At 38.9% G+C, this 27,600-nt stretch overlaps 2 protein-coding genes across 5 annotated transcripts in view; one reads left to right on the forward strand and one right to left on the reverse strand.

The window, feature by feature from the left end:
- The first annotated feature begins 558 nt into the window (after nt 1–558).
- LOC132855521 (probable E3 SUMO-protein ligase RNF212) lies at nt 559–9,665 on the forward strand. Its single transcript, XM_060884508.1, has 13 exons — nt 559–779; nt 1,821–1,932; nt 2,241–2,302; nt 2,397–2,471; nt 3,098–3,154; nt 3,244–3,302; nt 3,405–3,464; nt 3,705–3,763; nt 4,575–4,671; nt 5,510–5,552; nt 5,728–5,791; nt 8,336–8,405; nt 9,011–9,665. Exons 2-13 carry the CDS (start codon nt 1,824–1,826, stop codon nt 9,159–9,161), a joined length of 906 nt encoding a protein of 301 aa, XP_060740491.1. The 5' UTR covers nt 559–779; nt 1,821–1,823; the 3' UTR covers nt 9,162–9,665.
- A 7,688-nt stretch (nt 9,666–17,353) lies between these two features.
- The window catches only part of fgfrl1a (fibroblast growth factor receptor like 1a), a 43,353-nt gene continuing 33,106 nt past the window's right edge, over nt 17,354–27,600 (reverse strand). For all 4 annotated transcript variants that reach the window (XM_060884496.1, XM_060884497.1, XM_060884494.1 and 1 more), the window contains 4 exons: nt 22,684–22,761; nt 21,171–21,455; nt 20,083–20,436; nt 17,354–19,338 (listed from right to left, as the gene is read on the reverse strand). In XM_060884496.1, the coding sequence (XP_060740479.1) occupies nt 18,941–19,338; nt 20,083–20,436; nt 21,171–21,455; nt 22,684–22,761 (1,115 nt within the window). In that variant the 3' untranslated portion in view covers nt 17,354–18,940. The remainder of the gene's footprint in view (nt 19,339–20,082; nt 20,437–21,170; nt 21,456–22,683; nt 22,762–27,600) is intronic.

The following is a 27,600-nucleotide window of genomic DNA, read 5'->3' on the forward strand; positions in this document are numbered from 1 at the left end:
ACAACACAAAATTGCTATTATAATACAGGGGGGCACGGTGGCTTAGTGGTTAGCACGTTCGACTCACACCTCAAGGGGCGGGGTTCGATTCCTGCCTCCGTCTTGTGTGTGTGTGGTGTTTGCATGTTCTCCCTGTGCCTCGGGGGTTTCCTCCGGATTCTCCGGTTTCCTCCCCCGGTGCAAAGACATGCATGGTAGGTTGATTGGCAAATTAAAAAATCTCTGGAAAATTGTCCGTAGTGTGTTATTGCGTGAGTGAATCGAGTGTGTGTGTGCCCTGCGATGGGTTGGCACTCCGTCCAGGGTGTATCCTGCCTTGATGCCCAATGACGCCTGAGATAGGCACAGGCACAGGCTCCCCGTGACCCGAAGTAGTTCGGATAGAAAATGAATGAATGAATTCAAAACCAAATCCTAGACAACATTAACAATAAAAAAACAATCTATCAATACCACTTTATGAAGTACGTTTCAAACGGATCTGGCAACCCAGCTATACATGTTCGCGCGCTTTGATGGTACAAAACATTTCACGCGCGTCGCTCGACTTAACTAGCATAGTTAGCTGGTTTGCTAAAGTATCTGGTGAATTAGCTACTACATACAGAACAAAGCTTACAGCTGTGATATTCTGATATTTTATTTCGGAATAAATTACTGACACATTAATACTTTACTCACTAAATCGAGTCGAACAGATTGTCTTTATAAACAAACTGCTAACCAGCCGAGTCTGTGTGCTCGATTGTTAACTAGTCTTCTAACCTGGATTTATACAGGTACGTTGACGGGTAACTGATTAGCTAACTAAATATTTAGACTGAACAGGTTTTTGATGTGTATTTAGAGGTGTTTACGGATAATTATTGATATTGTTATAGCTATATTCAGTCATTTAGCTTTGTGTAAACAAACAAACGTCTCTAAACATCTCTGTAAACAAACATCTCTGTAAACAAACATCTCTGTAAACAAACATCTCTAAACAAAAAACATTTCTGTAAACATCTCTAAACAAAAAAACATCTTCTGTAAACAAACATCTCTGTAAACATCTATAAACAAACATATCTGTAAACAAACATCTCTGTAAACGTCTCTGTAAACAAACATCTTTGTAAACATCTCTGTAAACAAACAGACATCTCTAAACAAAAAATCTCTAAACAAACATCTCTGTAAACAAACAGAGGGTCACCAGAGCAGATGAAGTCGTTTTTTTTGTTCACTACTGTACAATTTTCACTGCATTACCTGCAGTGCTGTTTGGTTACCAGAGCGAATTAGCCTTTATCTAAAAGGAGCAATGCAGCAGTGCTTTAGTCCTTTATTCTGTCTCACTTTCTCATCTAGCTAAATAGCCAAGGCTTTGTATGACTGTGTTCTATAACTAACTACACTGCATTCAGGAACTTTTGTGCCCAATATTTAATACTTAACTTCAAAATATTTTCCCTCTCAGAGGACAAAGATTACAAATGCATTTATTTCTTTGTTGGAAGAATTTCTCTAAATAGCACAGTCAATATATTAGTGACATATTAGTCATAATTTACATCAACATATTACAACTTTTATATATATATATATATATATACACACACGTATATATATACATATATATATATATATATATATATACATATACGTGTGTGTATATATATATATGTGTATATATATATATATATATATATATAGTATATATATATATATATATATATATATATATATATATATATTTCTTTATATTCAGTCTGGCTATTACATTTAAGAACATTTTATATGTACAGACTATATACTGTGTAACTGTAATCTTGCAGAATATGTCCCAGTGGATATGCTGTAATTCGTGCTTTAAGTCTCCAGGACCGGATATCCACCTGGCTCTGACAAATTGTGGCCATATTGTCTGCAACATATGCTTTCAGAAAGGTAATTTATTTCCGTCAACTTAACCTAGATAGTAGTAGTTATAGTATGCATGGACTATACACTGAGTTGTCATTTTACAAGGTACATAAACCATACCCTGGTGTATAGGTCAGTTTATACGTAGGTGTATATTTACTGATTGTTTTCATTCAGTCGGAATGAGAAAGGAGCACCAATGGAGCAGTGTTGATCAGATGGTATCCAGATGGCAAATATAGAGAAATTTAATAGTGGATGTTCTATAGTTATGGAATATTTTTTTCCTTTTGCCATTAGAATGTGTATCAGTCACAGTGTTGTTACTTTAGGAAAAGAAGGCGAGTGTCTGATCTGCAAAGCAAAATGTCAGCTGTCTCTGCTCTCAGACAAAGTAAGCAGCCTCAAATGTTTATTGATCTCCTGGTGGGATTGTAATTGCTGTGGCTACAAATATTGTTTTAACATCTATGTTGATTTTATTGCAGAGCAGCTCAGAGGTCAGAGCGCTGTTCTCAGATATCAGCAGTACTGTAATCAAATACTTCTCAGAGATAAGCAAGGTGACCGTAACAGCCGTCAGCACCTGTCTGCCTCCTTTTTACCCTGAAATCTTTCCACTCAAAGACTTTGTTAGTTTGCCAATATTGATTATTTTAACAATCGACTCATTTAGTTACCTTTGAAAAATAGTCAATTCTTGTGACATGCGTATAGCATTTAAGTTTTTTTCTTTTACTAGCTAGATTAAAGCTAGCTAACTAAGCATAACTACAAATTTGCCTAGCCACGTTGTTTAAATGATCATTAAATCAATTAAAATTCTTTTCATTTTGTTTTATTCACCCTCTATTATCTTCCATCCTCTACATGCCTGCATACAGGAGCATTTATATACACGCAAATATTGCTGTATATTAAGGCATGCTGTAATACAGTACATTTCACTTTAATAATTTACTTTTTATTTTATGGAAATTTTCTTGCTTAAAATGCCTTTTGCGCTTGGCTTTCTGTCATGAAGATGAGTGGTCTTTTCTTGCTGTTGGTTATTATCGCCACTGTCTGGAGATTTATTTGCTGAAAAGTTGATTATTGGATTTATTTTTTTTAATAATCAAGTAGTAGTCTATAATTGGGTATTCCTGACAGCCGTAGACATTGTTAACACTAAGCTTTTTAACTTTAGGTGTTGCAGTTCCAGGCAAGACACCAGAAAAGGTTACTAGCCCATTATCAACAGAAGGTAGGAGTTATATGAGTTTTTTGGATTTATTCTTGTGATGTGTCAGAAATGTCTCAGAAGATGTGTCAGAAATGTCTGTTTGTTTTTAGAGTGAAAAAATGAAGGAGGCTTTAATCAAAATGCAGCAAGAAATGAAACAAATGTCAACGTAAGAATAACATGGAAGATAACACAGATAACATGGAATATTAATGTATAATGTAAATTGTTTCTATATTCATAGCTAAACATTTCTTATTTCTATTTACAGAAAAATGACAGAGCAGAAAGCCTACATATCAAAGTTAGAATTAGCTCTTCAGCAGCAAGGGTATTGCTTCCAGCTGCTCTTGAATGACATTTAATGCTCTTAAATATGACCGAAAAGAATGTGGGCATAAATAAATATAATAAAATGCCATAATATTTATTATACTTTATTATAATTTATTATATAATTTATAATTTATTTATTATATAATTTATAATATATATTTATTATACTATTGATAAAAGTTTGGTTTATCAGTATGAGAACACTTATTTATATATTTATTTATATTTTTTCCAGCTCCAGAGTGGGATTACAGTCAGTCAGGGATTTACGTGCATCCAATTGTTTCAAATCAGGTAAAGCATGGCATCAGTTCTCTGAAATTCTCTGATAATTCTCAGTTATCAGAAATCTAAAAATTATGGCACATGCAGTATGCTATTTTTGGGGCTTTTTTCTTTTGAATTATTTAACATTTATTTAAACACCTTTTTATGTAGTGCAGTTGAAAAACAAAGGAAATAAAATTCATCAGCCATTCTTAGTTTCAGCTAATTTAGTTACTGATTCAGCTAATTCATTCATTCAGCATGTTTTTTCCTCATATCACCATCGCTGATCACTTCAGTGGAAATAGATATGGCTCAAATCCCAAGATTGAGATAAACATTGTACAACATTGATTGTGTGTTTGGGTTTTTTTAATTTATTTTTGTAATTCTTTTGGTTGAATGACAAGCGTGTGTGCAACATTTATACTCTAAAGAAACAAGTTCTAGATCTAAAACAATTTAAATCTAGAATTTAAATTGTTTCTAATGTCTGTTATTCTATTTTTGTTTGTTTCTAAAGAATATTATTATTTCTGGAGAGCACCATTTTTATGATGTAAACTGGCTTTGTATTATATTGGAACATTTGGACAGGAAAAACAGATTGGTGGTAACTGAGAAGTTAAATATGCAAAAGAAGAAAAGATTGCAAAATTAAGTCACATTGTTTACATCATATTAAAGACAAATGTAAAATATAAATAGGAAAAAATAGAAGCAGGTACTACCTATTCTAATTAGCGACACAATAGAGCACTTCAGAATCACTGCCTGTGCATTTGTTTGTTCTATTGATAATTTTATTTATTCATTCATTTATTTATTTTTCATTAAGGTTACTCGACGTCTCCAACTTCATCTGCACCCATAGTGACAAAAATCCCCTATTCCTCTCCAGTGTGTCTGTCTCGCCATCCATCCAGCACAAGCCTGTGAGTACCACATATGCTTTCCTCATATGATCATGTTTTTTTATTATTTTTTTTTAGGAATAAGAACTTTGTTGATTTGGTTTGTTCCATTTACTTTACCTGGTACAGTGCTTTCCTATTTACTTACTTAAATCATGCATTTAAATGACCCACTAAATATACTTCCCGTCCCATGAAAAACTCTACTCTGAGTTGGTCATTTGTTCTGTACTTTTAGTCATCCAGTTTAATTATATACATTGTAATGCTCTTCCTGACTAGTTCACAATCTTTCCATTCACCCCCCTGTGTAAATGGTTGACACATGGGGAATCAGGGCATAGTGTTAACACAGATGATGGGGGTTGTGTCCAGAACTTTCCTTTGCTCCAAAGTCACAGCATTTTCACACAGCAATTCAGAAAGGTGATCCTCACCACGTAATTTCAGCATATCCTGCCACCGTTCATCTGAGAACCTTATTAATCTATAGTTGTTTGGATAAGCTTAGCTCTTATGAAGCCGTCGACCACCTCAGAGCTGCAGCAGAGCTATTGCTATAATGGTCTAGATGACTCAGTTCTGCTATGTCTGCTGTGGTTTCTTATTTAAACAATTTACTGTAAAGTCATGTGGTACCTATATAGAGATAAATGTACAGGGCAGTGATTTGAGTGGAGGCATGCACAGTCTGATGTTAAAACAGTCTAACTAACAACAACACTAGGGGGCACCCCTGAATAGTCTGATACAAAATGTGAATGCTACGCAAATGCACACAGCAAATGAAATGGTCAAAGTTTGTGCAGTGTAATTAACGTCAACTATTAGTGGTGCTTTTATAATTATTTTCCTTCAGAACTGAAAACATGGACATTGACAGCAGGGCTTTTTCCAGTAAAGTAAGTTGATTTCAAAATATAACTATAATCTACACATATATATATAGATATATATATATATATATATCCTGTTTCATATGCTACAATGTGTACCGCAAGTCAAAAATTATCATTATCTTGATATAACCATAATTTTTCCATAATTCTTTTAAATTCCTGCTTCTTTCCCAAATAGCCCTCAATGTCTGGAAGCGTTTCCAGACTTTGTCTCATCAGCCCACCACAAGATGGTCGGATAGGTTAGTCTGTCAAATACTGTTTTGCTGATAACATGCTTTCCTCTACAGATTTTTTTCACTGGTTTCTGTGAAGTGTTTAAGAGAATGCTAAATAAATGAACAGTGCAAAATAATGAATCTAAATTGAAATGTACACAATATACTGGGTGGATTAGTGCACAGCTAATAAAGCAAACATCAACAGACAATAGTGGGCCTTATTTAATACGATGGATGTGAAAGAATTTAATTGTAAATCATTTGCTAGAGCTTTTATTACAAGAAGGTTTATATTCATGAAAAGCAGGTTAGTTGGGAAAACATTAGTATTCAAGCAGAGCTCTTGAGTTTGTGTAAATTTACATGTAAGAGGACTCATAATGTAAGGAGGATTTATTACTCCAAATGTCTAAACAGATTACATTGACAGATCACTCGACATGTTTAATTCACTTATTTATTTCAGCTACACACATCAATCATTTGATTTATATTAATTACTTGAAAGAAAGTGAGCCAAAAAACATAAATAAAGACCAATTAGTCTAGTCATTCAGGACACGGTGCTTCTGTTTAAAAAGAGTTAGTTTAGTGCGCCCTATGCTTAGAAGGCAATCTTTTACCCTTTACTCATCATTTTGTTATTTTCATCTCTGTGAGTTTTGCCTTTTAAGGAGTCTTGTGGGAATCAGTAAAGCAGCTATGCTGTGAATGCTCATACTCGTGTGAATAAGAAGAAAATTTTGTAAATATGCTTTGTAAACTTGGCAGGAATTTAAGCTTGATTTGGCCTATTTGCAAAAGACATTATTAATAGATTGATAAATGAGGTCCAATGTCTTGGCTAACAGACCTTTTTAGGTAAGTAGAAATGTTCTGTACATCATATTTATTATTATTGTGTGCATTTTATTCAATACTCTTAAAGAATATCTTTGCAGTTTGTTTGAAACTGTACAATATCTACAATGCATGCAATCAATGTACAATTTGAACTGTTTAGTTATAATAATAATAATAATAATAATAATAATAATAATAATAATAATAAGTGTAATTTAATTCTAAGCTTGTGTGTGTACTAAACTGCTAATCCATTGGTTCTCAACTTTTTTCAGTCGAGACCCCCAGCATACACCGACTGATGCCACCTTTCTTTGCAAGGACACTCAAAAGCCTGCCATCCATGGATTCTGTCAGTGTTTTGATCTGTTCACCGTCAACATTGCGTGCAGCAGCAACCACAGCCTCCCAGACACTCTTCAGAGAGGTGTACTGTTTTCCCTCCTTGTAAATCTCACATTTGATGATGGACCACAGGTTCTCTATGGGGTTCAGATCAGGTGAACAAGGAGGCCATGTCATTAGTTTTTCTTCTTTTAGACCCTTTCTTGCCAGCCACGCTGTGGAGTACTTGGACGCGTGTGATGGAGCATTGTCCTGCATGAAAATCATGTTTTTCTTGAAGGATGCAGACTTCTTCCTGTACCACTGCTTGAAGAAGGTGTCTTCCAGAAACTGGCAGTAGGACTGGGAGTTGAGCTTGACCCCATCCTCAACCCGAAAAGGCCCCACAAGCTCATCTTTGATGATACCAGCCCAAACCAGTACTCCACCTCCACCTTGCTGGCGTCTCAGTCGGACTGGAGCTCTCTGCCCTTTACCGATCCAGCCACGAGCCCATCCATCTGGCCCATCAAGACTCACTCTCATTTCATCAGTCCATAAAACCTTAGGAAAATCAGTCTTCAGATATTTCTTGGCCCAGTCTTGACGTTTCAGCTTGTGTGTCTTGTTCAGTGGTGGTCGTTTTTCAGCCTTTCTTACCTTGGCCATGTCTCTGAGTATTGCACACCTTGTGCTTTTGGGCACTCCAGTGATGTTGCAGCTCTGAAATATGGCAAAACTGGTGGCAAGTGGCATCTTGGCAGCTGCACGCTTGACTTTTCTCAGTTCATGGGCAGTTATTTTGCGCCTTGGTTTTTCCACACGCTTCTTGCGACCCTGTTGACTATTTTGAATGAAACGATTGATTGTTCGATGATCACGCTTCAGAAGCTTGGCAATTTTAAGAGTGCTGCATCCCTCTGCAAGATATCTCACTATTTTTGACTTTTCGGAGCCTGTCAAGTCCTTCTTTTGACCCTATACAATGCTATAATATTTGTAATTACACATTAATATGCACAATTCATTTTATCAACTGTCTTGGTGGGAACAGTAAAATTTGTTTATTTAATTATACTTAACATAGATCGAGAGCACTTCAAAATGAGCTGGATAGGTTACTTTAAAAAAACATTTCTGAAATTTAATGGGACTAAAATTTTTATTAAGTTATATTTTAAAATAATAAAAACAAAAAACAAACAAAAAATGTATGTTTAGATATTTTTAGAAACAATCCCACAGACCACATTTGAGTTGAGAAACACAGCCCTAAGCAATTAAAACCAATTATCCAAGCTAAATGTATATACAGTAGCAAGAACAGAAATGGATGAAAGTGAGGAAGCAAGCAACAAGAAATGAAGGTGTTCTAAATCAAAGTATCTTCTTCTTTAGGTACCATTCCCCACAGAACAGCAAGTCAGAGCACTATGGGTAGCCACGCAATACAAAGTGCAAAAGTCAGGTATTTTCACACACACACACACACACACACACACACACACACACACACTTTATATATAAGCTTTCTGTTCTTGGCTTCCTCTGTTGCAGCTCATCAACCTCAAGGCACGATATGTGCATTCTGAGATGCTTTTCTGCTCACCACAATTAAACACAGTTGTTAAGTAATCTGTAGCATTTCTGTGACCTTGAACCAATCTGATCTTTCTCTGATCTCTTGTTGACAAGACATTTTCGTCTGCGAAGCTGCCGTAAACTGTTTTTTCTTTATTCTCATATTTTGAATAAACTCTAGAGACTGTTCTTCATGGAAATACTAGCAGATTGGCAGCTATAGAAATACTTAAACAAGCCTGTCTGACACCAACAATCATGTCACAGTCAAAATCTGTGCGATCACATTTTCCCTGTTCTGGTGGTTAATGTGAACGTGACCTGTAGCTTCTGGCCCGTATCTCATGATTTTATGCATTCCGCTGCTGCCACACGATAGGCTGATTAGATAATTGCATGAATGAGTAGTTGTACAGGTGTTCTTAATAAAATGCTCAGCGTATATTGGATGTAATATAGAATCTTTGAGATGTTTTTTGTTTCTGTTTTCAGTAGAGTACTTTCCGGTAGCCTGAAGGAACCCATGTTGACGTCCTCCAATAACATGCTGTATTGCAGAGAAAAACCGTGGGAAACACCAGTATTCAGAATGCCCCCAACTTACAAATACCCCTCCATGTCCTCTCTGGGACCTCCGCCCTGACATGTTATAGCAACGATCTTAAAATATCACCAGTGGCTAAAGAACAAGGGAGCTATTCTTGTACAGCTTTACTATGATGATACCCTGGAAACACAACAAATTAATTTGAAGAATTGAAGAACTTTTTGTCTTCCAGCATCTGCAAGAGGACAAAAATATACATTTTCATGCCTACGTATAACAACTGTAGCAATTTGTAGCTTCCCCTGTAAAACACAATATTAACTAGGGCTTCAGGGCTTCAGGGTATGATATAATAGCCTTTAAGCGTTATGCTCTTCTTCCCTTAAATGTCTGTGTTTTCTGTAATCAATCACAGATGTGGCATGAGTGGGCTGTGAATGAGGATTTTAATATGCTGTAGAATGATTCATTGCATGTCACCTGCACCTGTGAATCTGCCCAGAGAGAGTGTTTTATTCTCCAGACACATAAATACCATCACTGAATTGTTTGAACCTGGTTGTGCATTGATGACTTGGTATATTAAAATGATTGCTTTGATTCAGACACGTTTTGTTATTCATTGCTATACAAAGTACAGTCTGCATATTTTGTGCTGAACAGCTGAAAATTGGCAAATTGCGAATTTTATAGCTGTCAAATAGGCCAAGAGAAATGTCTTTGATATTGTGCTTAAAATATGAAAACAGGACCGTATGAAGCAAATCTCTGAGCCAGTGTGAGTCACTCAAGTAGTCCAGTCCAACTTCCAGTCCCTGCAAGGCATGTGGTGAATCAGACTGCTGTGTGAAGAGACATGCAAAACATAATTGTGTCATCGCTCTAAATGTCTTGTGTTACATGGCAGACACGACATATTAGCGCAACCTCGGAAGTCTTGGTTTGATCTCTGTACTGCCTCGAGGCATAAAAGTATCTCCTTACAGTGTACAGTTCAGCTTGTCACAATTGCACTTAAGATTTACAGAGTGGGATGGCAAGTGCTCAAGTGCAGCATGTAGCTGTTATTTTATTGAGGTTTTGTAATTACATAGAGACCTTTGACAGTTAAGTTGCTGGAATTGATGTAATTGGAGGGCGTTCTTGATTGGTAGGTGATCGTTTGGGAAAAAAGCACTCGGGCAAACCCTTATTCAGCCAAAGGACAGTGCTCTAAAAAATGTGAAAATCCAGCATTACAACAATTACGTTGTTAGATGAAAGAAAGGCATGCACCCCCCCCCCCCCCCTTTTTTTTTCATTCTAAATCTTAGATCAGTTTCTGAAAGAGTTCACTTACAGGAAACATTTATCTTTGTAAAGTGATGCTGATGCTGCAGAAAGATTGTGATCTTGAAGTGATCTGCTTCTGATTCTTTTCATCACACTGTATTACAAATCACTCTACACTCACTCTGCACTTAACAATGTCTTTCTGTCTTACCTCTGTGCATGTAAGGTTTACTCTGGTAATGGCACATCTGGTAGCTGTTTTCCCCTGACGTGGTGGTTTACTGTGTGTGTGTGTGTGTGTGTGTGTGTGTGCAGGTATGAGCATGTTTTTATGTATTGGTGGGGAAAAATGATAGGGATAGAAAAGAAAACCATTATTATTATTATTATTATTATTATTACTCATTTATTCTTTAAAAAAAAACTAAATGAGCCAATAGGACTCCTTTCTTTGTTCTTGAAGCATTCATTAGCTACATGAATAATTATGTCCTCATGGATGATTTCTGTGTGTATGTATGGGTGAGAGAAAGAGAGAGAATGTATGTACAATAATCACTTCCTACAATTACTACAACAGGGCAAAAAATTTGTAGGCAGTTAAATTTCCAGGCTGCTCACCTCGATGGAATGCAAAGGAAACTCACAAAATCTTGCTGGAACCCAGAGAGCAGGAATCCAGCCTCAGACTGATTCTGCTTATCAAATTGTACCATGAAGACATGAATCATAGTCATGCTGGTAAAATAATAATAATAATAATAATAATAATAATAATAATAATAATAATAAGCTGTTAGAATGTAATGTGTAATGTTAAAGAGTTTCATATGAACTTTCCAGGCCTATAGAGGGAGCTAGAAGAAGCGTTGGGCAGCAGTCATGGTTGTACGTATAGCTGAAGTATGGGCATACATACCCAAACACCCGGTGTTTATTAGCTCCATATGCAGAGGTTTGCATTGGTATGAGCCAACCTGTGTCTGGCTTTGGAGTTCAAACAGCATCTCAGGCAGTCAGTATAACTCTCTAAATATACTAAGAATAAGAGATCCAATCCAAAGACGGGCAGGAACAAAACATCTCTGCAAAAGTTGGCACAGTTCTCGAACGTGTTTTTACGGCGCCGCAACAAATCAATGGTCAAGCATTAAGTTACAAATTTCTAAACGCAGCTTGACGAGCCACTCAAATGACCGTAATTGAACATAAGGTTACATATGTTGGGCTTTTTAAGTCCACTCAGACTGAGACGAGATTGAACAATGGCTTAATTGTATTGTACAGATGGAGAGGCGTGCAATTGAGTAAGGCATAAAGCTCTTCATGACTGAGTCACAGTGAAGCAGACTGGATGTGAGAGGCAGACTCGAATAGGGTGGAACTCAGGAAAGCAGCAGGTCCAAGAATTCTAATAACAAACCCCAACACTTTATCCAAGAGGAATAAAGTAAAGCTAGAATACAACTCATAAAGTATTTCAGTTGTGAAGTAACTGCTTTAATATTGCCTGCTTTATGGAGAGCAGTTATTCTGAACTCAGTAATAAATAATTATAGTACTTGTATGTTATTGGATTTAAAAGCCAAACTTCAAAAACAAACGTAGCTAGTGTGGCTGAACATAAAATTTGTTCCATAGTCCATTTTAAAGCAAACACGACCATGTTCACGATTATTCGATAATTACTGTTTATCTTCAGAATAAAATCTTAATATTACTATATGGTTTGTTATTGAGTGATTGATGCCAAGTCGCAAAGTTCAGCGTAAATATAATAAAATACAATGACATCTGTAAATAAAACAACAACCATAAATAAAGCATCAGACATGACCACATCAGACACAGTGACCACTATAGAAAGGGAGAAAAGGAAAACCTATTCAATACCACACAAGGAAAACTATGTCACAGTAATGTAAAAACAAACATCAGACTCTGTAACCACATCAAACACAGACAATGAATCACTGAAGACAAACACACACACACTCACACACACGGCTTCTTGTGCAGTGCATGAAATCGTCCATATCACGCCGCGTTATGCTACACAGAAGACAAATGTTCAAGCAATTATGTACTTCATCAGAGAGCTCAATTCAAGATGGAAATGAGTGTAATTGTGAGTTATTTGCACCATGGTTGAGCAAACCGAAGGTAATTTAGATGAGCGGAATTGAGATGGAAGTCTGGTTTTGGCTGTCTGCAGGTACAACTTTCAAATGGAGAAAAGAAAGGACTTGCCAACAATAACATTACAAAAGGAAGTGCCAAGCTTCACTGGCACCAAATCCATCAAAGCTTGGCACAGGGATATACAATAAACATCTGATTACATTCACATTTATTCATTTTGGCAGGCACTTTCATTCAGTGTGACGCAGAATACAATCCCAGCATAGAACTGAGCAGTTGATGTTCATGCTCCATCGGTCCACCAGTGGCTCTTGAGTCTCTGAGTCTTGGAATTCTTTTTTTAAACGTTCAGGTCACAAATATGTTTGTGTACGAGAGGTTGCATGACTATTACCTTTACTAGTTGACCACTAGTTCAAATCAGTAATCAGCTAGTTGTATTTGAAGCAAAAAGGTTTTATTTATGCAGCGATGAACACACAAGCAAACCACACTTCACTTGATGCCCCCACGCAACTTTCCTGCTTCGTGCTTTTTAGGCTACGTTGTTAACAAAAGAAATAAATAAATCAGAGTAATAAACATAGTAAAATTGTAAACGTGTGTATCATATTGCAGCATTTATAGCTCTACCAGTTCTTAAAAAGGGCTTGCGTGGACGAGCTGAACGTGAGAGTGCAGCATTATATTATAGCTTAATGATGTAGTGGAGGACACGATGTTTACAGCAGCTTCTGGGAGGTTTTTCTGACATTGTCGACTAAAAACCGATTTCGTCATCCAAAAATGACTCTGGATCAGCCTCCTCGAGCTGATGTGGATGTAGTGAATTGCAACCGTGTGGCTCAAACAGCGTTCTTTCACACCGTGCTAACAATGGAACCAATTCTACACTCTTTCACAAGGAGTTTATTTTCATTTTATTTAGTTTTAACAAAATGAACTTCCTTTGATAGTATGATTTAAAAAAAAAACCTTGTACAATCTTCACTTTGAAACCATAACTTATAAGTTGCTTTAAAGCTCTTGGTTACACAATTGCAATTGACTACTGTATATAGTGTAGAATAAGTGAAAAGCAATGATTTATAATGATTTCCCTTTGAGTCTTTTGGTTCCTTCCTCATAGTCTCAGGTAGTTTTTTCTTGCCTCCGTTGCCTCTGGCCCGTTCATTAGGCATGCGTATACATTTAAATTTTAATCATTATCATTTATTAGGGGGGGCACGGTGGCTTAGAAGTTAGCATGTTTGCCTCACACCTCCAGGGTTGGGGATTCGATTCCCACCTCCGCCTTGTGTGTGTGGAGTTTGCATGTTCTCCCCGTGCCTCGGGGGTTTCCTCCGGGTACTCCGGTTTCCTCCCCCGGTCCAAAGACATGCATGGTAGGTTGATTGGCATCTCTGGAAAATTGTCCGTAGTGTGTGAGTGCATGAGTGAATGAGTGTGTGTGCCCTGCGATGGGTTGGCACTCCGTCCAGGGTGTATCCTGCCTTGATGCCCAATGACGCCTGAGATAGGCACAGGCTCCCCGTGACCCGAGGTAGTTCGGATAAGCGGTAGAAAATGAATGAATGAATGACTATCATTTATTCAGAATTTTTATACTCCTGTAAAGCTGCTTTTGTGTTAACGTTAATAGTGTTACGCACTTCTTTTAGTCTATACTGAAATATACAGACTAACAAATAAGCGTTTATCTGCCTCATTATTCTTTCCACCACCCTGAAAAGTCAACATCCACACAGCATCTACTAGTCAATTTATTAGCTAAAAGAATGTTGGGTTGTAAAAGTGTATCTACATACCTACTACCTCTCTCTCTCTCTCTCTCTCTCTCTCTCTCTCTCTCTTTGTCCCATAGAAGATTTTGTGCTCTTTGCAGTACATGACAGATAATGGATTCATGTGTATAGAAAGTAGTTATCATCACTTCACATGCCGCGATTTGCCCAAACCAGTATCTCATAGTCACATGTGTATGTTTTCATTGTGTTGCCTACAGCAACGAGGGCTGCTCCGGTAGTTCATCGAAATACACAGCACTGTGAAAAGAAACTAGGTAAGAACAGACACTATTGTACACATGAAACATGCATGAACTCTCAGGCTCGGCAGGGATTTGGGGTAATTTCCTGCACCGGGCCTATCGAGAGTGAGCGTCAGGCCCTCGGGCCAGCTGTCATTGTGTCTTTGTGGAAAAAAATCGAAATCAGACCTTTGCTTTTGTACTGCCTCGGGCTGTACAAATGAGACGTGCCACCTAGGAGAGATAAAGCAAGCACCTCCGAAAGCTATTATTCCAAAACCTTGGCTTGGGTTTTATACAACAGAGAGCCTTTGTGCAATGCTAATGTAATGATTTACACACCAAAGTTCTGACCACAACATCTTGAATCACTTATTCACATGCAGGTAGAGGTTTTTGGTTTTTTTTTTTGGGTTCCATGCAGTACTGCACTGATGATGTTGTTTTTGCTGTCAGAGAAGGGAGAAGGGTAACATTTTCTCACACGGGGTACTTTCACACTTTCATAATAAAGTACAGCAAGACCTAATCGCTCACAGGAACCTACAGTGTCAGGAAATCAGTGACAATTACACTCAGATAGATAGACAGACAGAGACAGACTGAAAGAAGTAGATAGATAGATAGATAGATAGATAGATAGATAGATAGATAGATAGATAGATAGATAGATAGCGCAAACATTTGGACTTCACACTAGATACAATATTCTGATTTTTTATCTATGTCACAGGAGTGGAAATTTCCAATATCTCAATCCTCCATGTTTTACGACAACACTGTGATATTTTCTGAAGCGTTTTTGGCGAGGACGTGCAGACGTGTAAAAGTGCAGGCAGCGCTCTGCATGTGCTCGCTCAGTGTTTCCTCGCTGCCTCTTCTGTAACCTCCGGACTGTTTTATCTCCAGCGTTGGCCTTCTAACAAAGCCTGTCAACAGATGTAATAATTTCTCCCATATCATTCACGGTACTGTACACATGACTTTCACTGCACCTGAGATCAATTAACAAAGTGCAATTACGCAAGCGAAAGACAATATACGTGGCCTTGACCTGCACTCCTATGAGTAATTACAGGAAATAAGCTAAACTAAAAGGACACTCTCGGAAGGCTGCGGTTTTAATGTGAGCAACGTGTTCTACCACCTGTTGACTAGGATACGAGCGGTTTCTCTGTGTTCCTCCAGCGCTCTGCTTTCTTTCAACACATCAATGAGTGACATTCATGAGAGGCAGAAGAAATCCAGCTCATCATCATCATCATCATCATCATCATCATCATCAACCTCACCCTGCACCTTCGAAGCACTAACACGTGACTCCAGACTTTTACGAGTCTCTAACATCATCTGGGGTGGTCTGAAGGATGGAAGGGGGAGGATGAAGGGAACAGGTATGGACACGGATAAGCAGAGGACTTGCATGCTCTCACATTTGTGCAGACGCAGATGTCCCGCATGTCCATGCCTGTGATGACCCTGTGCCTGAGTGATGTCAGTGTGGCCGCCGAGAGATTCCTTTCCTCTCAGGCAGCCTTGGCAGGATGTGTAAAGAAAGGGCCGAAAGACAACACCGAGATTAGGCTGCTTTTGTCACGGTTCTGTGGTAGACTTTAAAGGCCTTGGCTCCACTCCCATCTTGCAGATCCTCCCCCTCTCGATTCCTCTCTCTCTCTCTCTCTCTCTCTCTCTCTCTCGCACTTCCTCTGTTTCTGCATTACTCCCTTTTATACAAGCAAGGTAAACATTTAAGGGGAACTGCTTGTGCACATTATTACAAAGGGGGGGTGTTTTTATTTTTCAGCCTTTCAAACAGCCGCTTTGTTGCAGAACCATTCTGACCGTTTGAAAGAAGAGAGAAACGCAAACAGAGAGCTCATTCTTTGAAAGGATCGAGCAGGTATTCCCAGGTGTTGCCTTCACAGACGCATAGAGTTTCCGTTTCTGCGTGAATCAACGAAGGCGCTCGCTCGCACTACATGAACAGCTGTTCAATTAAAAAACAAACAAAAAGTATACTGAGGAATGTAAAGTGCCAGAGATAGTGGAACAAAAATGAACAGCTATATAACAGTTTGATGAACTGTTTTTCCATCATTTTGTGATCAACACTGTTAAAAATCAAATATCACTGAATCATTACTTCTTCCGTTTATACCCTGATTAAGCACAGGACAATACAGTGAGCATGCAGGGTGGATATATAAGGAATAAAACCAGACAGGGTGTGCTGTTCTGGGACAATAATAAATGACAGGGTTTGTTTGTGATACAGTTAGCAACCGGAAGTTCTTTTTCTATCGCAGTACATTTCCCTTTTATTCTACGTATACAACAAAAACGTACCAATGATTTCAGTGCTTTTACTTAGAAAGATTTGACGTCATGCCTTTTAACCGTGTATTTTTTTTTTACCTCTGATATTGTGGAATATTTGTGAAACAGACATTAGGAAGTTATCAGTTTCAGTAAACAAAAAACTGAAAAACGCAACGTAATCTATCCCAAAGGCTTTCTCATGTCAGAAACCACTTTATAACAATTCCAGCTGTTAGATCTTGCGTACAGATGTAATACATGCTGTTTAAACCCACTAAAGTCAAAAGGTTACTTATTAGTGGTTAGAATTAAATAATCATCTACACAATTAAATGTAATTTGTAAGATTCAGACGCAGTCTTTGTGGAAGGATGATTTGTTTCTGGAAAAAAAAGGATAAAGTGAAAAAAAGATGAATTCTCTCCGTCCTTCATCTTCTGCCCCTAAACAGTGCGCTACACAGACACCTACATAATTAACCAAGACCACATTTATACCCAAAACAAGACGATTTGAGCCACAGATAAAGATTTATCATTTTATTTGCAATGATAAAATGATTTTAAATGTTTCAATGTGACATAACATTTTTACCACATAAAAAGAGGCCTGACTGTACAAGATTGTCCATACAATGCTAACTAATTACTAACTTTTTTTAAACTGCACATATAAATATTTTACACTTTATAATATGCTACATAGCTTACACTGGAGCTATAAAAAAAATAAAAATAAAAAATAAAACCATAAACTATCTTGTTTTATTTGGTTCGAATGAAATGCCCAATTTAAGGTCACAAATATAATGCTAGCAAATAAATTAACTACACCTGTTCACTTTTCGACAGGGTTTGCATTTTTGAACGATTCCTAACATATAACATCATCCTAAACTCTCGCTAATGAACTAATGAAACTGTGGAATAAGTGCATTCATGTGGGTTTGAAACTCGGCAGTGTGTTCTGCACTTCCACGTTTTGGGGGATTTACCGAAAGAAAAAAAAAAAGCAGGGAAGATGATCTGGGATCGGGTCGTCTTTCTCAGCGGGGAAAGATATTTGAATTTGCAGTCTGATTTTAAAGCCCTAGAACCAAAAACTCAAAGGGCTGCTATTACTTAAGCAGTCAAAGGCATTTTACACAGTTTTCATATAGTGGTCAAGATGAGGAAAAATATGAACAAAAGCAAACTAGTTGAAAGGGGACACCTGAGAGAAAGGAATTTGTATCATCATCATCATCATCATCATCATCATCATCATCCCGTACCTGAACCTTTATTACGGAGATCAATAAAATCTGAAAAAACAGGCACTTGGGTTTTTTATCCATTAAGTGAAGATAACACTTAAAAGAGATATGCATTTAAATATCTATCTAAAGACTGATAACGTAACGTTCATGTACCAAAGTCTAACCGATAAAACTGTGAAAGCTCACAAAATCAGAGCAACATGTACATATACACTCTCATGCAGTCAGTTAGAAGTAAAGGGCTTATGAGCGTCCACAAATCCAAATTCGGCATATGCAGAATGAATAAAAAAAATAGCGTATAACTGCAAACTTCTACACCTTCGTGTGATTCTGTTTAGATTGCAGCAGTACAAATAGTTCTTACTGTAATTTGGTGCTAACGGAAAAACGTTCCTTTTGGCCATATCCACAAACTGCGCCTGTGAAAGAGCATTAAAGCTGACTGATAAAAGAGGTGACGGTTTACCGAGCTGAAAAAGTACATTCACTTTTTGTTTATGCTTTGTTTTCATTTACCGTGTGCATTGTCCAGAACTGACCTGAACATGTGTTTTATCTGTTTGTCTTTTTTATTTTTACTCCATTGTCATATTCTGTCATCAGGATGTTTACTCCTTAGCCGTGCCGCATGGTGAGCTTGTGGAAGTATGCTCTTGATATCCCATAAAAAAATACAGTTTCGTCTGAAGGAGTCTGGCTCATGTGTTTGTACGGTTCGTGTTCTCCAACATCAGTGATGCAGCTTGGCCCGAGCATTCGTTTTAGTTGAAGTTGCTTAAAAGTTCTGCAAGACCCAAACAATGCAAAGAGAAACTGCCACTGGTGAGGTCACTATTGCAGGACGTCAGGAGGCTAACATTGGTAGTGGATGTGCTGGTGCTGGTGCACTTTCCCGTCCACGTGCGAGTGTGTGTGTGTGTGGATGTCTGTGAAGATCTTTGGGTAGACCTTGGGGCCGAGCAGGAGCTGCTGCTGCTGCGGCTGCTGCTGACTCAGGTAGTCCTCGTAGCTCACGGAGCCCATGCAGTCCTTTTCAGCTCCTGGCAGGGGCCGCTCTCGCGGAGGCTGACGATGACCGTTGGCCGCGGCGGAGACGATGGCTCCTGAGGAACAGTGCTTTTTAGACTGGCAGAACCACAGGAGGATGGTGCCCAGGATGAAGACCACACCAGCTGGAATGCCAATGATAACGGGCCACGGTAGCCCAGGAGGCGAGACGGGAGGGGCATGAGGGAAGTGGGGCTTGGTGTCTAAAGCACAAAGAGAACATAAAACTTTACAAAAAACAACAACAACAAAAAACACGACTCAAATCTAAATTCCAATATTTAACATTACTGAGAACTTTCTGCAGTCCGTTCCACAAAAATCTTGCAATTTTAGATTAGATTAGATTAGATTCAACTTTATTGTCATTGTGCAAGGTACATGTACAGAGCCAATGAAATGCAGTTAGCATCTAACCAGAAGTGCATAGATAGCTTATTTACAGGTGGCAGTGTAATAAATAAGGGTATGAGGTTATACAGAAGGTGTAGTAATATGTACATATAACTGAATAAGGGTATATATAGTGTGGTTTTTATATAAGTATGATACAGTATGAAGTGGTATGACAGATATAGCTGTACAAAAGGAATGTCATTATGAATATATGAATATATATATATATATATATATATATATATATATATATATATATACACACACACACACACACACACAGAATAAACAGAATAAATATGGATGGACATACAGAAGTGTAATGATAGTTTTTGGGTGGAGCAAGGATGCATGGTTTTAAAGTGGTGCCAAATAGTGCAAAACAGAAGAAAAGTGACAGTGACTGGACTGACTGACTGACTGTATGTTCTAGAAAGCAAGGACTCAAAACCTCTTTACTTTACATAATGTGAGTATGAAGTTCCACTAATATTTCCTTTCTTTATTTATTTATCTTTAATTTGAGATAACAGAACAGTAGTGATACAGACCAGGCAGGACAGTGAGGAAGGCACTGCGGAAGCTGTAGCCCATAGTGTTGGCGCCCAGGCAGATGTACATGCCGGCGTCTTCTTCCTTGGCACGGGTAATGAGCAGCTTGTTGAGGTAGGAGCCGTCGGGCCGTGACCACACCTCCCCGGTGGGCAGCACTACGAAGTGGTGCTCTCCAACCTCGATGGTTGAATTGTACTTGCTCTCATCACCAGGTTCCACTCTCTTGAGCCACTGGATAACAGGTTTAACATCACTACGTACTTTGCACTGGAAGGATGTGGTGCCGCCGTAGTCTACTGTAGTGTTCACAGGATGAGTTCCAGTCAGGATGGGCTTAGAGTTGGTGCGCTCTGGAGATAAAATGAAAAATGTTAATCATAACCAAATCTAAGCAAATTTATAACCTATATTAGGTAGAATAAAGTGTGTATTTTTTTTTGTTTTTCTTCTAAAGTTCATCCATTAAGGTGGAGATGCCACGTTTTGCACAGGCAAGAGCGACTTTCGCCTCCCCCTTGCTCGGAGAAGGGCTGTGTGGAAACGTGTTTGTAAAGTCAGCAGGCACAGCTGGGATTTAATCTAGAACAGATGGTAAATGAGATGGATAGAATCTTTCGAGCTCTCTGGATTTACCACCAAACAGCAACCATGTCATAGTTCTGTACACTAAACCAGTCTAATCACTCAATGGTACCAAAGCTGTTAATAAAGCCTTAAAAGTCTCTACTAAACAGCGGCCAAATCCCAATAATTACTCAACATCTATTATTCAGCATAAACCACTACACAACAATCTAAATTCATCACACATTTATCACAAACCCCATTACACCATTCATATTCCACTCGGGCCACTTCATACTGAGCTCATTTTTATGTTCTCAATTTAGATGACAGAAAACATCAATCTGTTGTGAACTCAAACAGGCCTTTAAAAGCTCCTTTGTTTCATGGCCAAACAAACAAATGGAAAGCAGATACTGCACATTAACCAGACACCTTTTCCGTGCCAGATCTATTAAACTGACACATCATGTCCGACACGTTCAAAGACAAGCACAGACGAGAGAAGCAGACGACTTACGGATGACTTCCACTTTGTAGGTGGCGTTGATTTCTCCGGCACGATTCGAGACATGGCAAGTGTATTTACCGCTGTGCTCAGGCGTGAGGTTTTTCAGGCTTAGCGTCCATTTCTTCTTGCGGCTCTCACCGACCTCCTCCGGTGTGAGTGGCCTGCTGTCCTTCAGCCACACAATATCAGGTCTAGGGTTTCCGCTAGCCGTGCACTTCAGTCTCACCGAGCTGCCCACCGGTCGAGCGATCACACGCTTTCTCATCTTAGCCGGCTGGGTGAACCGGGGCCGCACTGTAACAGAAGAGACTAAAATTTTGAACATCAGGAAAACCAGATATCATCCATTTTTTGAGCTGCATGCATGTTAGAAATAACGGAACATAATACATGATGGGAAAAGGCTAGGGCTGCCTCTAGCAAATTACTAATCCACTCACTGAACTGAAGCTGTAATACGAGTAATATTAAACTCAACATTGGAAATGAGCTGCTTGACTATCAAAGACCAATTTAATATTCCTATAATGTGCTTTGAAAACAATGCCCATTGCCAATTCAGCACAAAAAATATCAGCTTATCCCAAGTAAGTGTTTTTGCAGGGTTTAGGGTCTGGGGTTATAGACTTTCTGTAGGCACCATGTAATTTTTCACAACACTGATAATGTTACAATCAAAATATCTCACACAAGGGCTGAAGTGAAGCTCTTGTGGAGGCCAATATTATTGAGCAAAGCGCCACCACATGAGGGCAATTTGACAAAGCAAACAGCAGCTGCTCAGAGGTTTTACCAGGCCGTTCGTCGCTGGCTGTTTATACTCACAGCAGAGTCCGAACAAACAGCAGGAAAGAACACACAATAGTGAACTCAGCCTGTCTCCCCATTGAGTGCAGCAGTGCTCAGTGGGTGCTAACAGCTCGGACTTGATATCGAATTGGACGGTGGCCGTCAAAGAGGAATGGAATGCTTCCCCCCTTGCAGGATACTTAAATAGCCTGCTCTTTGGTTTGTCAAATGCAATTGCTGAAGCAAAACCTGAGTCCATAGTTGGATAAGAGTGTGAGACCAGTATAGGGTAGGACATGAATGGCTTTGTCTTAATTGTCTTAATCAATCTATTTAGATCGGGAAGATTTGATTAAACATGAAGAAACAATTGCATCCTATCCTATTTTTTTTTTTTTTAAGCCATTCGTTTTCATATGGTTGGTGATGGATATCCTTATAATTGCTTGCATGAGAAAATGGCCTCTTGTAGTTATAATAAAATTAGAGCTCATAAGGAAAAGTATATACAAAATTTATGCTTACTTATTTCCAACAAACCACATTCTCTTTTACAATTGAAAACTGATGCGCAACCGCAAGTCATGGCGTAGGAATATAAGCCCAAAAGGGTTGCTTATGAAACTCTTTGGCAAATAGAAAAAAAAATTCCTTCTTCATCTTGGCAAGCAATTACAGCTAATACGACTAAAAAGGAGTTCAAAGGGAGGATCAGAGAGCTCTAGCACCTTACCCAGTTTTCCCGACAAATCAGTGGTGAACTCTGCGTCTCCTGCTGCTCTGGCACCGTCCTTCCCCTTGCTTGTGTCATCTGCGCGGAGAGAAGACAGTGTCTTTGAAGCTTACATATCAAAGCGCATCTCTGCATTTCAATCATTGCTGTATACACCGGTGTTTCTGCACTCGTTGGATTTCATCTTGAACAGAAACGTAAATCTGGCTCCAGATAAGTCAGCGAAGTGACAAACATGATACAGTAGCTGAGGAGCATTGCTGTGGCTGACTTGTGATTAATTTGCCTACGGCTGCCAAATGAAACTAAAATTCCATGTTAGCAAAAAACTATCCGAGATTTATTGTTCCGCAAGATGATTTATGCACCGAGCCTGAGATACTGTTTGGAGAAACATAGTACAATCTGGATTAAATGTTGCATGCTGCTGTAGGGAAGAAAACGCTAGAAAAGACAGAGAAATGATTCAAATCAACGCAATGAAAACAAAGAACATAAAGACTGTGATTAGTGTGCAGGCAATTCAGAGACCTCTGTTCTGTGGGGTACTTGCTCAATTGCTAAGAGTAAGCTTCAAGAGGCAAATGGGGAGGGATGAAGAGTGAAAAGTTCGATTGGAAAAAAAATCGAGGCCTTTCTGCTCCGGTTACATCCCCTCCTGCCAGCTCATCCATTCAACACATGACTGGCATTTTCAGAGCTGTCAGCTCTTTGAACCTGTCGGCAGGCTGGTTTGATCTGAGAGTGTATGCAGTTTAATGCTCCAAGGCTCCAACCTGGGCAGAAAAAAAGACTTGGCCCATTAAGCTTACAGCTTCATTATTGCTCTCCAAAACCCACTCTTCCCCTTTGCTGCACCTCATCAGTACATAGCTCTTTTGTTCGGGTTTTATACTCATCGGAACAATTATGCAGACATTTTGGTTGGATCGATAACAATGGATTCCGGTCTTGGCTGCGGATCCGCTCGATGCTTGTAGTATATATGTTTAATATCATTCATAAAACTTCTCCTTAAGGCCAAAACAGCAGTTTAAGGCCTTGGGTCAGAACGTGCGCCAGTTTTCAAAGTTGCAATAACATACATTCTTGCAAGAAGCCTGTAACCGCTGCCGTGCTGTAGCGGTGAAGTCGCATCTCTGAACAAAATCGAAATTTGATTCACGGAAACTCAAGAAAGAGCAGGGGTCTTCAAGTTTCTAAACAAACTTCTGTTTCCCTTTAATTAACTACAATTGACACTGTGGTGAGCTACATTTCACACGTCCACCAGCCTGCAGTTCTAACGGTTCTTAGCCGAGTGACAGAGCTGTTTGGATAACCCCTCCGTGTGTTTGCTTTTACATCTGCTGTAGAGACGACTGCAGAAAACAGGCCTTGTTCTACGGGAAACCTGAGTACACCGAGTTCTGTTTTTCTCCAAGATTATGTCTGTCAGATGTTTTAATGTTCAGGGGCCCTCAAGGTGGGGAGCAAAAGAGCTAGCTGCTAGTTAGCTAGATCGTAAACTATGCCAGTAAACTATGTCCCTCTTGAACAATCAAACAACCTGATTGGCTGTGTAGAGTTCCTGGGCTAGCAAAAACAGCCCAATATTTACGGTTCTTGCTAGATCCAGAAATCCAGTGCTGTTATGTATTACCCAAATCATTACACAACAGTGTCCTAAGATCCACCTATTATTTTTTTTTAGCGACCTACAATTAAAGTTCTATCTGAATACAGTGTGATAATTATTCTGTCTTTATGCATGTCCTGGTCAAGTCATCAATAATAAATAAGTGTTTTTTTTAGCTGAGGCCTCAAAAGGAGCGTCACTATAGTGGTCTTGTGTTAGCTGTTAGTTTGGCTTTGATTTACTGGATTACAGCATGGAGCTTATGGAAACCATTACTGATTTTGGTGCTACACAGCTTCATATTAACAGCCAGCTCCAAATGGTGAAAATTTATGAGGCACGGTCACAGTGGAGACATTGCTACATTACAGACTACAGTCATACTCCAAAATGAATAACAACTGACAAGTTGACAGATTAACTACCTGTCAAGCATATTTATGTTCAACCAGAGGAGTGGATCTGTAAATGGCTTTTTTTTATTTGAGACTAGTGAAATAATGTTGTGTTGTACCAGAAAGACAAACTGAAGTAGCCCAAATATCACATCGATCCTTTTCTGAAGCCAATGCACCTTTCATAATTCGGTTTCCCAAATACTGACAAGGTCATGACCCTTTTCTCTTCAACTTCAAAAATCTGTTAGATCCATCCTAATCCAACTATATGCTCTGCTGGTAATTCTGAAAACCGCTATTTCCTTTTTAATATTCTTTTCAATTTGACTTTAATTCCTTCAGACTGAGTCCACAACCACTCGCAAATGTAGATACAGATGTATAACATAGTACCTGGAGAGTTTCGAAAAAGTTACAAAGAGCTATTGAAATCATTCTCCAAGTCCCTACAAAGGCTCTGACTATGACTTCTTCCATAACGTCACCTTCCTACTGACGCAGAGGCGGCATGATTAGCTACAGTCCTACTCGCTTTGGCGCAATCCCTGACAGTCTGTCTCGATCTTTGCTATGCCGAGGAGCATGAGAGAGCTTTGCAGAGGCCTTACTCCGGCAAATAAGGACTGACCTTGCATTAAGCATTTCCTTTCCTATTTTAAGGATTACCGGCGCAGAGGGAGAAGATAATGACTGTAGTCTATGCAGTTTTCCGCCTCAGGCTTTTAGGAATCAAGATTGAATCTGGGGAATGGGGAAAGTCAAAAAGGCTTGGGATTTATCTCCCAAAGGTATTACAGTACACTGTTATCGTGGGGCATTGAAGAAAGAACAAAAACAGAAAGCTTTTAAGGTTCATGCAACCTCATTTCAGCCACAAATTCAGAAATCCACCATGACCGAAGATAAAAGTTTTTCTGTCAAATTTCCATCAGCAAAAAAAGTGTGCACCAATGAACGTGGTGTTCTGTCAAAAATATCAGCAAATCTTAATTTTTTTTTTAAATATCATGGTTCACATCAGAGTTCCTAAATTCAGTGGTGGGCCAAAACCACATCACTGACTGGATGCTGTCTTGACTGTCTTGCAATCCACACTTCAACTTAAAACGTCATCCACAAGATCTGCAGTGGACTGAGGCAACACAGGCTCTACTTACTGTAGTACACCCGAAGCTTTAGAAACACATATTCTTGTGATTACTTTGCAAGGAAGTAATGCTGTCTGTATGTACGGCTTTGTTCAGTGTTTGTCTCATGCTGGTAGTGGTTTGATCGCAGGCCATCAGTGGTAATTATGGCCACCTGTAAGGGAATTAAAGAGAAACCTGCATTAGGCGTTAAGGCTTGTTTCTTTGCACACAGCAGATTTGGGCACCGATTTGTCCTTGTATGACAGCACAAGTGTGCTTGTTTGTAACTCATCTGCAATATTTTGTCAAAAGGAACATGACACGGAAAATCTTTCAGATCTGACAAAAGCTTCTGGCTTTAGAAGGCAAACTGTTGTGACACTGTGCTGAGCGGTTGCGAAACTGCCCTGTCAATTACAGCAATGTCCAATTTACTGCCTCATGCATGAGGACGAGACAACAGCAACAGCTCGAAAAGATGAATTTTCACATACAGTGCACTAGGATTAAAACAAAACCTCAAAACTTCTCCTTAAAACCCTATCAAGGGAAATGCAGGACCACATGCTGATGTTCTCACAGCAGAGTTTAAGAAAGCAACATGTTATCATTAGCGGTCCACGCTGTCTGGGGCTTCGGCAAAATCCACGGCGGGATCAAATGCTAGTGAGGCACGTAACAGAGACGGCATTTTATGTTTATACCCGTCTTCCCTTGATTTCTTTAACACCATGACATCCAGTTATCTTTACCCATCAAGAATATTCTCTTTTATATGCATCTATTATTACAGAATACAGTTTTTAACAGTGTAGTCAGCGAGCATGTGGAAATCGGGTAGTAAATGTCGACTTTGATATATTTCAGAGGTTTACACTCCATGAGTTAAGTATCATGTTCTACACATATTAGTAGTAAAAGTTCTCCATTGGCTCACCTTTTGCAAAGCTCAGCACGCAGCAAGCGGTTCAGTAAGCACATTTTCTTCATGCCTTTGTTTGGCGGCTGCTTTATATCGTGTTCGCGGTTCAGTTTTACGTGGCGGGATAGTAAAGCGGAGAGATTACTAAAGATGTGTATATATGAGATATTAAACAGAAGAAAAAGCCTGGAGGCTTCAGGAGGAGTTTAGGAGAAGTGTTGTGTTAATGGTGTTTCTCCATACCAACACTTGGAGGGATTATTGAGCTTATTGCACTATTCCTTAACATAAATGTCCAATTCAAAAAATTCCATGAACTAATCTGAAGCATATTGACTTCTAAGCGGTTGGCAGAATAACACAAAAGACAAATTGGACTAATTGAGTTAAATATCAGGTGCATCACAAACACATTTGGCATGAGGCAGGAGGAGATTGGTGGCATTTCTGGGCACTGGACGCTGCCCACCTGCTTTCACTGACCCCCTCCCCTTTCACTCGCTCACCCCAGCTGCCTGCCTGTAACTCTAGCAAACATCAAGGACAGGACGGAGCTTTACCGAATTAACATATCTCAGATATTGATTGCACCAAACGTCCTTTGAAACGGACACCTCTGCTTCAGCACGCTGAACCCACGCTCCTTCTGACCAAACTGTTCAGGAATTAAATCATGTCTTAAAAGGTTTAAGACTGGAGGTGCCAGTTACTTGCCTAAAGTTCATTTCATGAAACTTAACTACATGATAAATTGTAGCCATTGTACAGTACATGCAACACACAATCCCACATAATGCTTCTTTAAGGAAATGACTCCTCCAGTCAGGTAAAAAGCAAAGAAAAGAAGTA

The sequence above is a fragment of the Tachysurus vachellii genome, chromosome 13 (assembly GCF_030014155.1).
Source record: "Tachysurus vachellii isolate PV-2020 chromosome 13, HZAU_Pvac_v1, whole genome shotgun sequence".
NCBI classification, from domain to species: domain Eukaryota; kingdom Metazoa; phylum Chordata; class Actinopteri; order Siluriformes; family Bagridae; genus Tachysurus; species Tachysurus vachellii.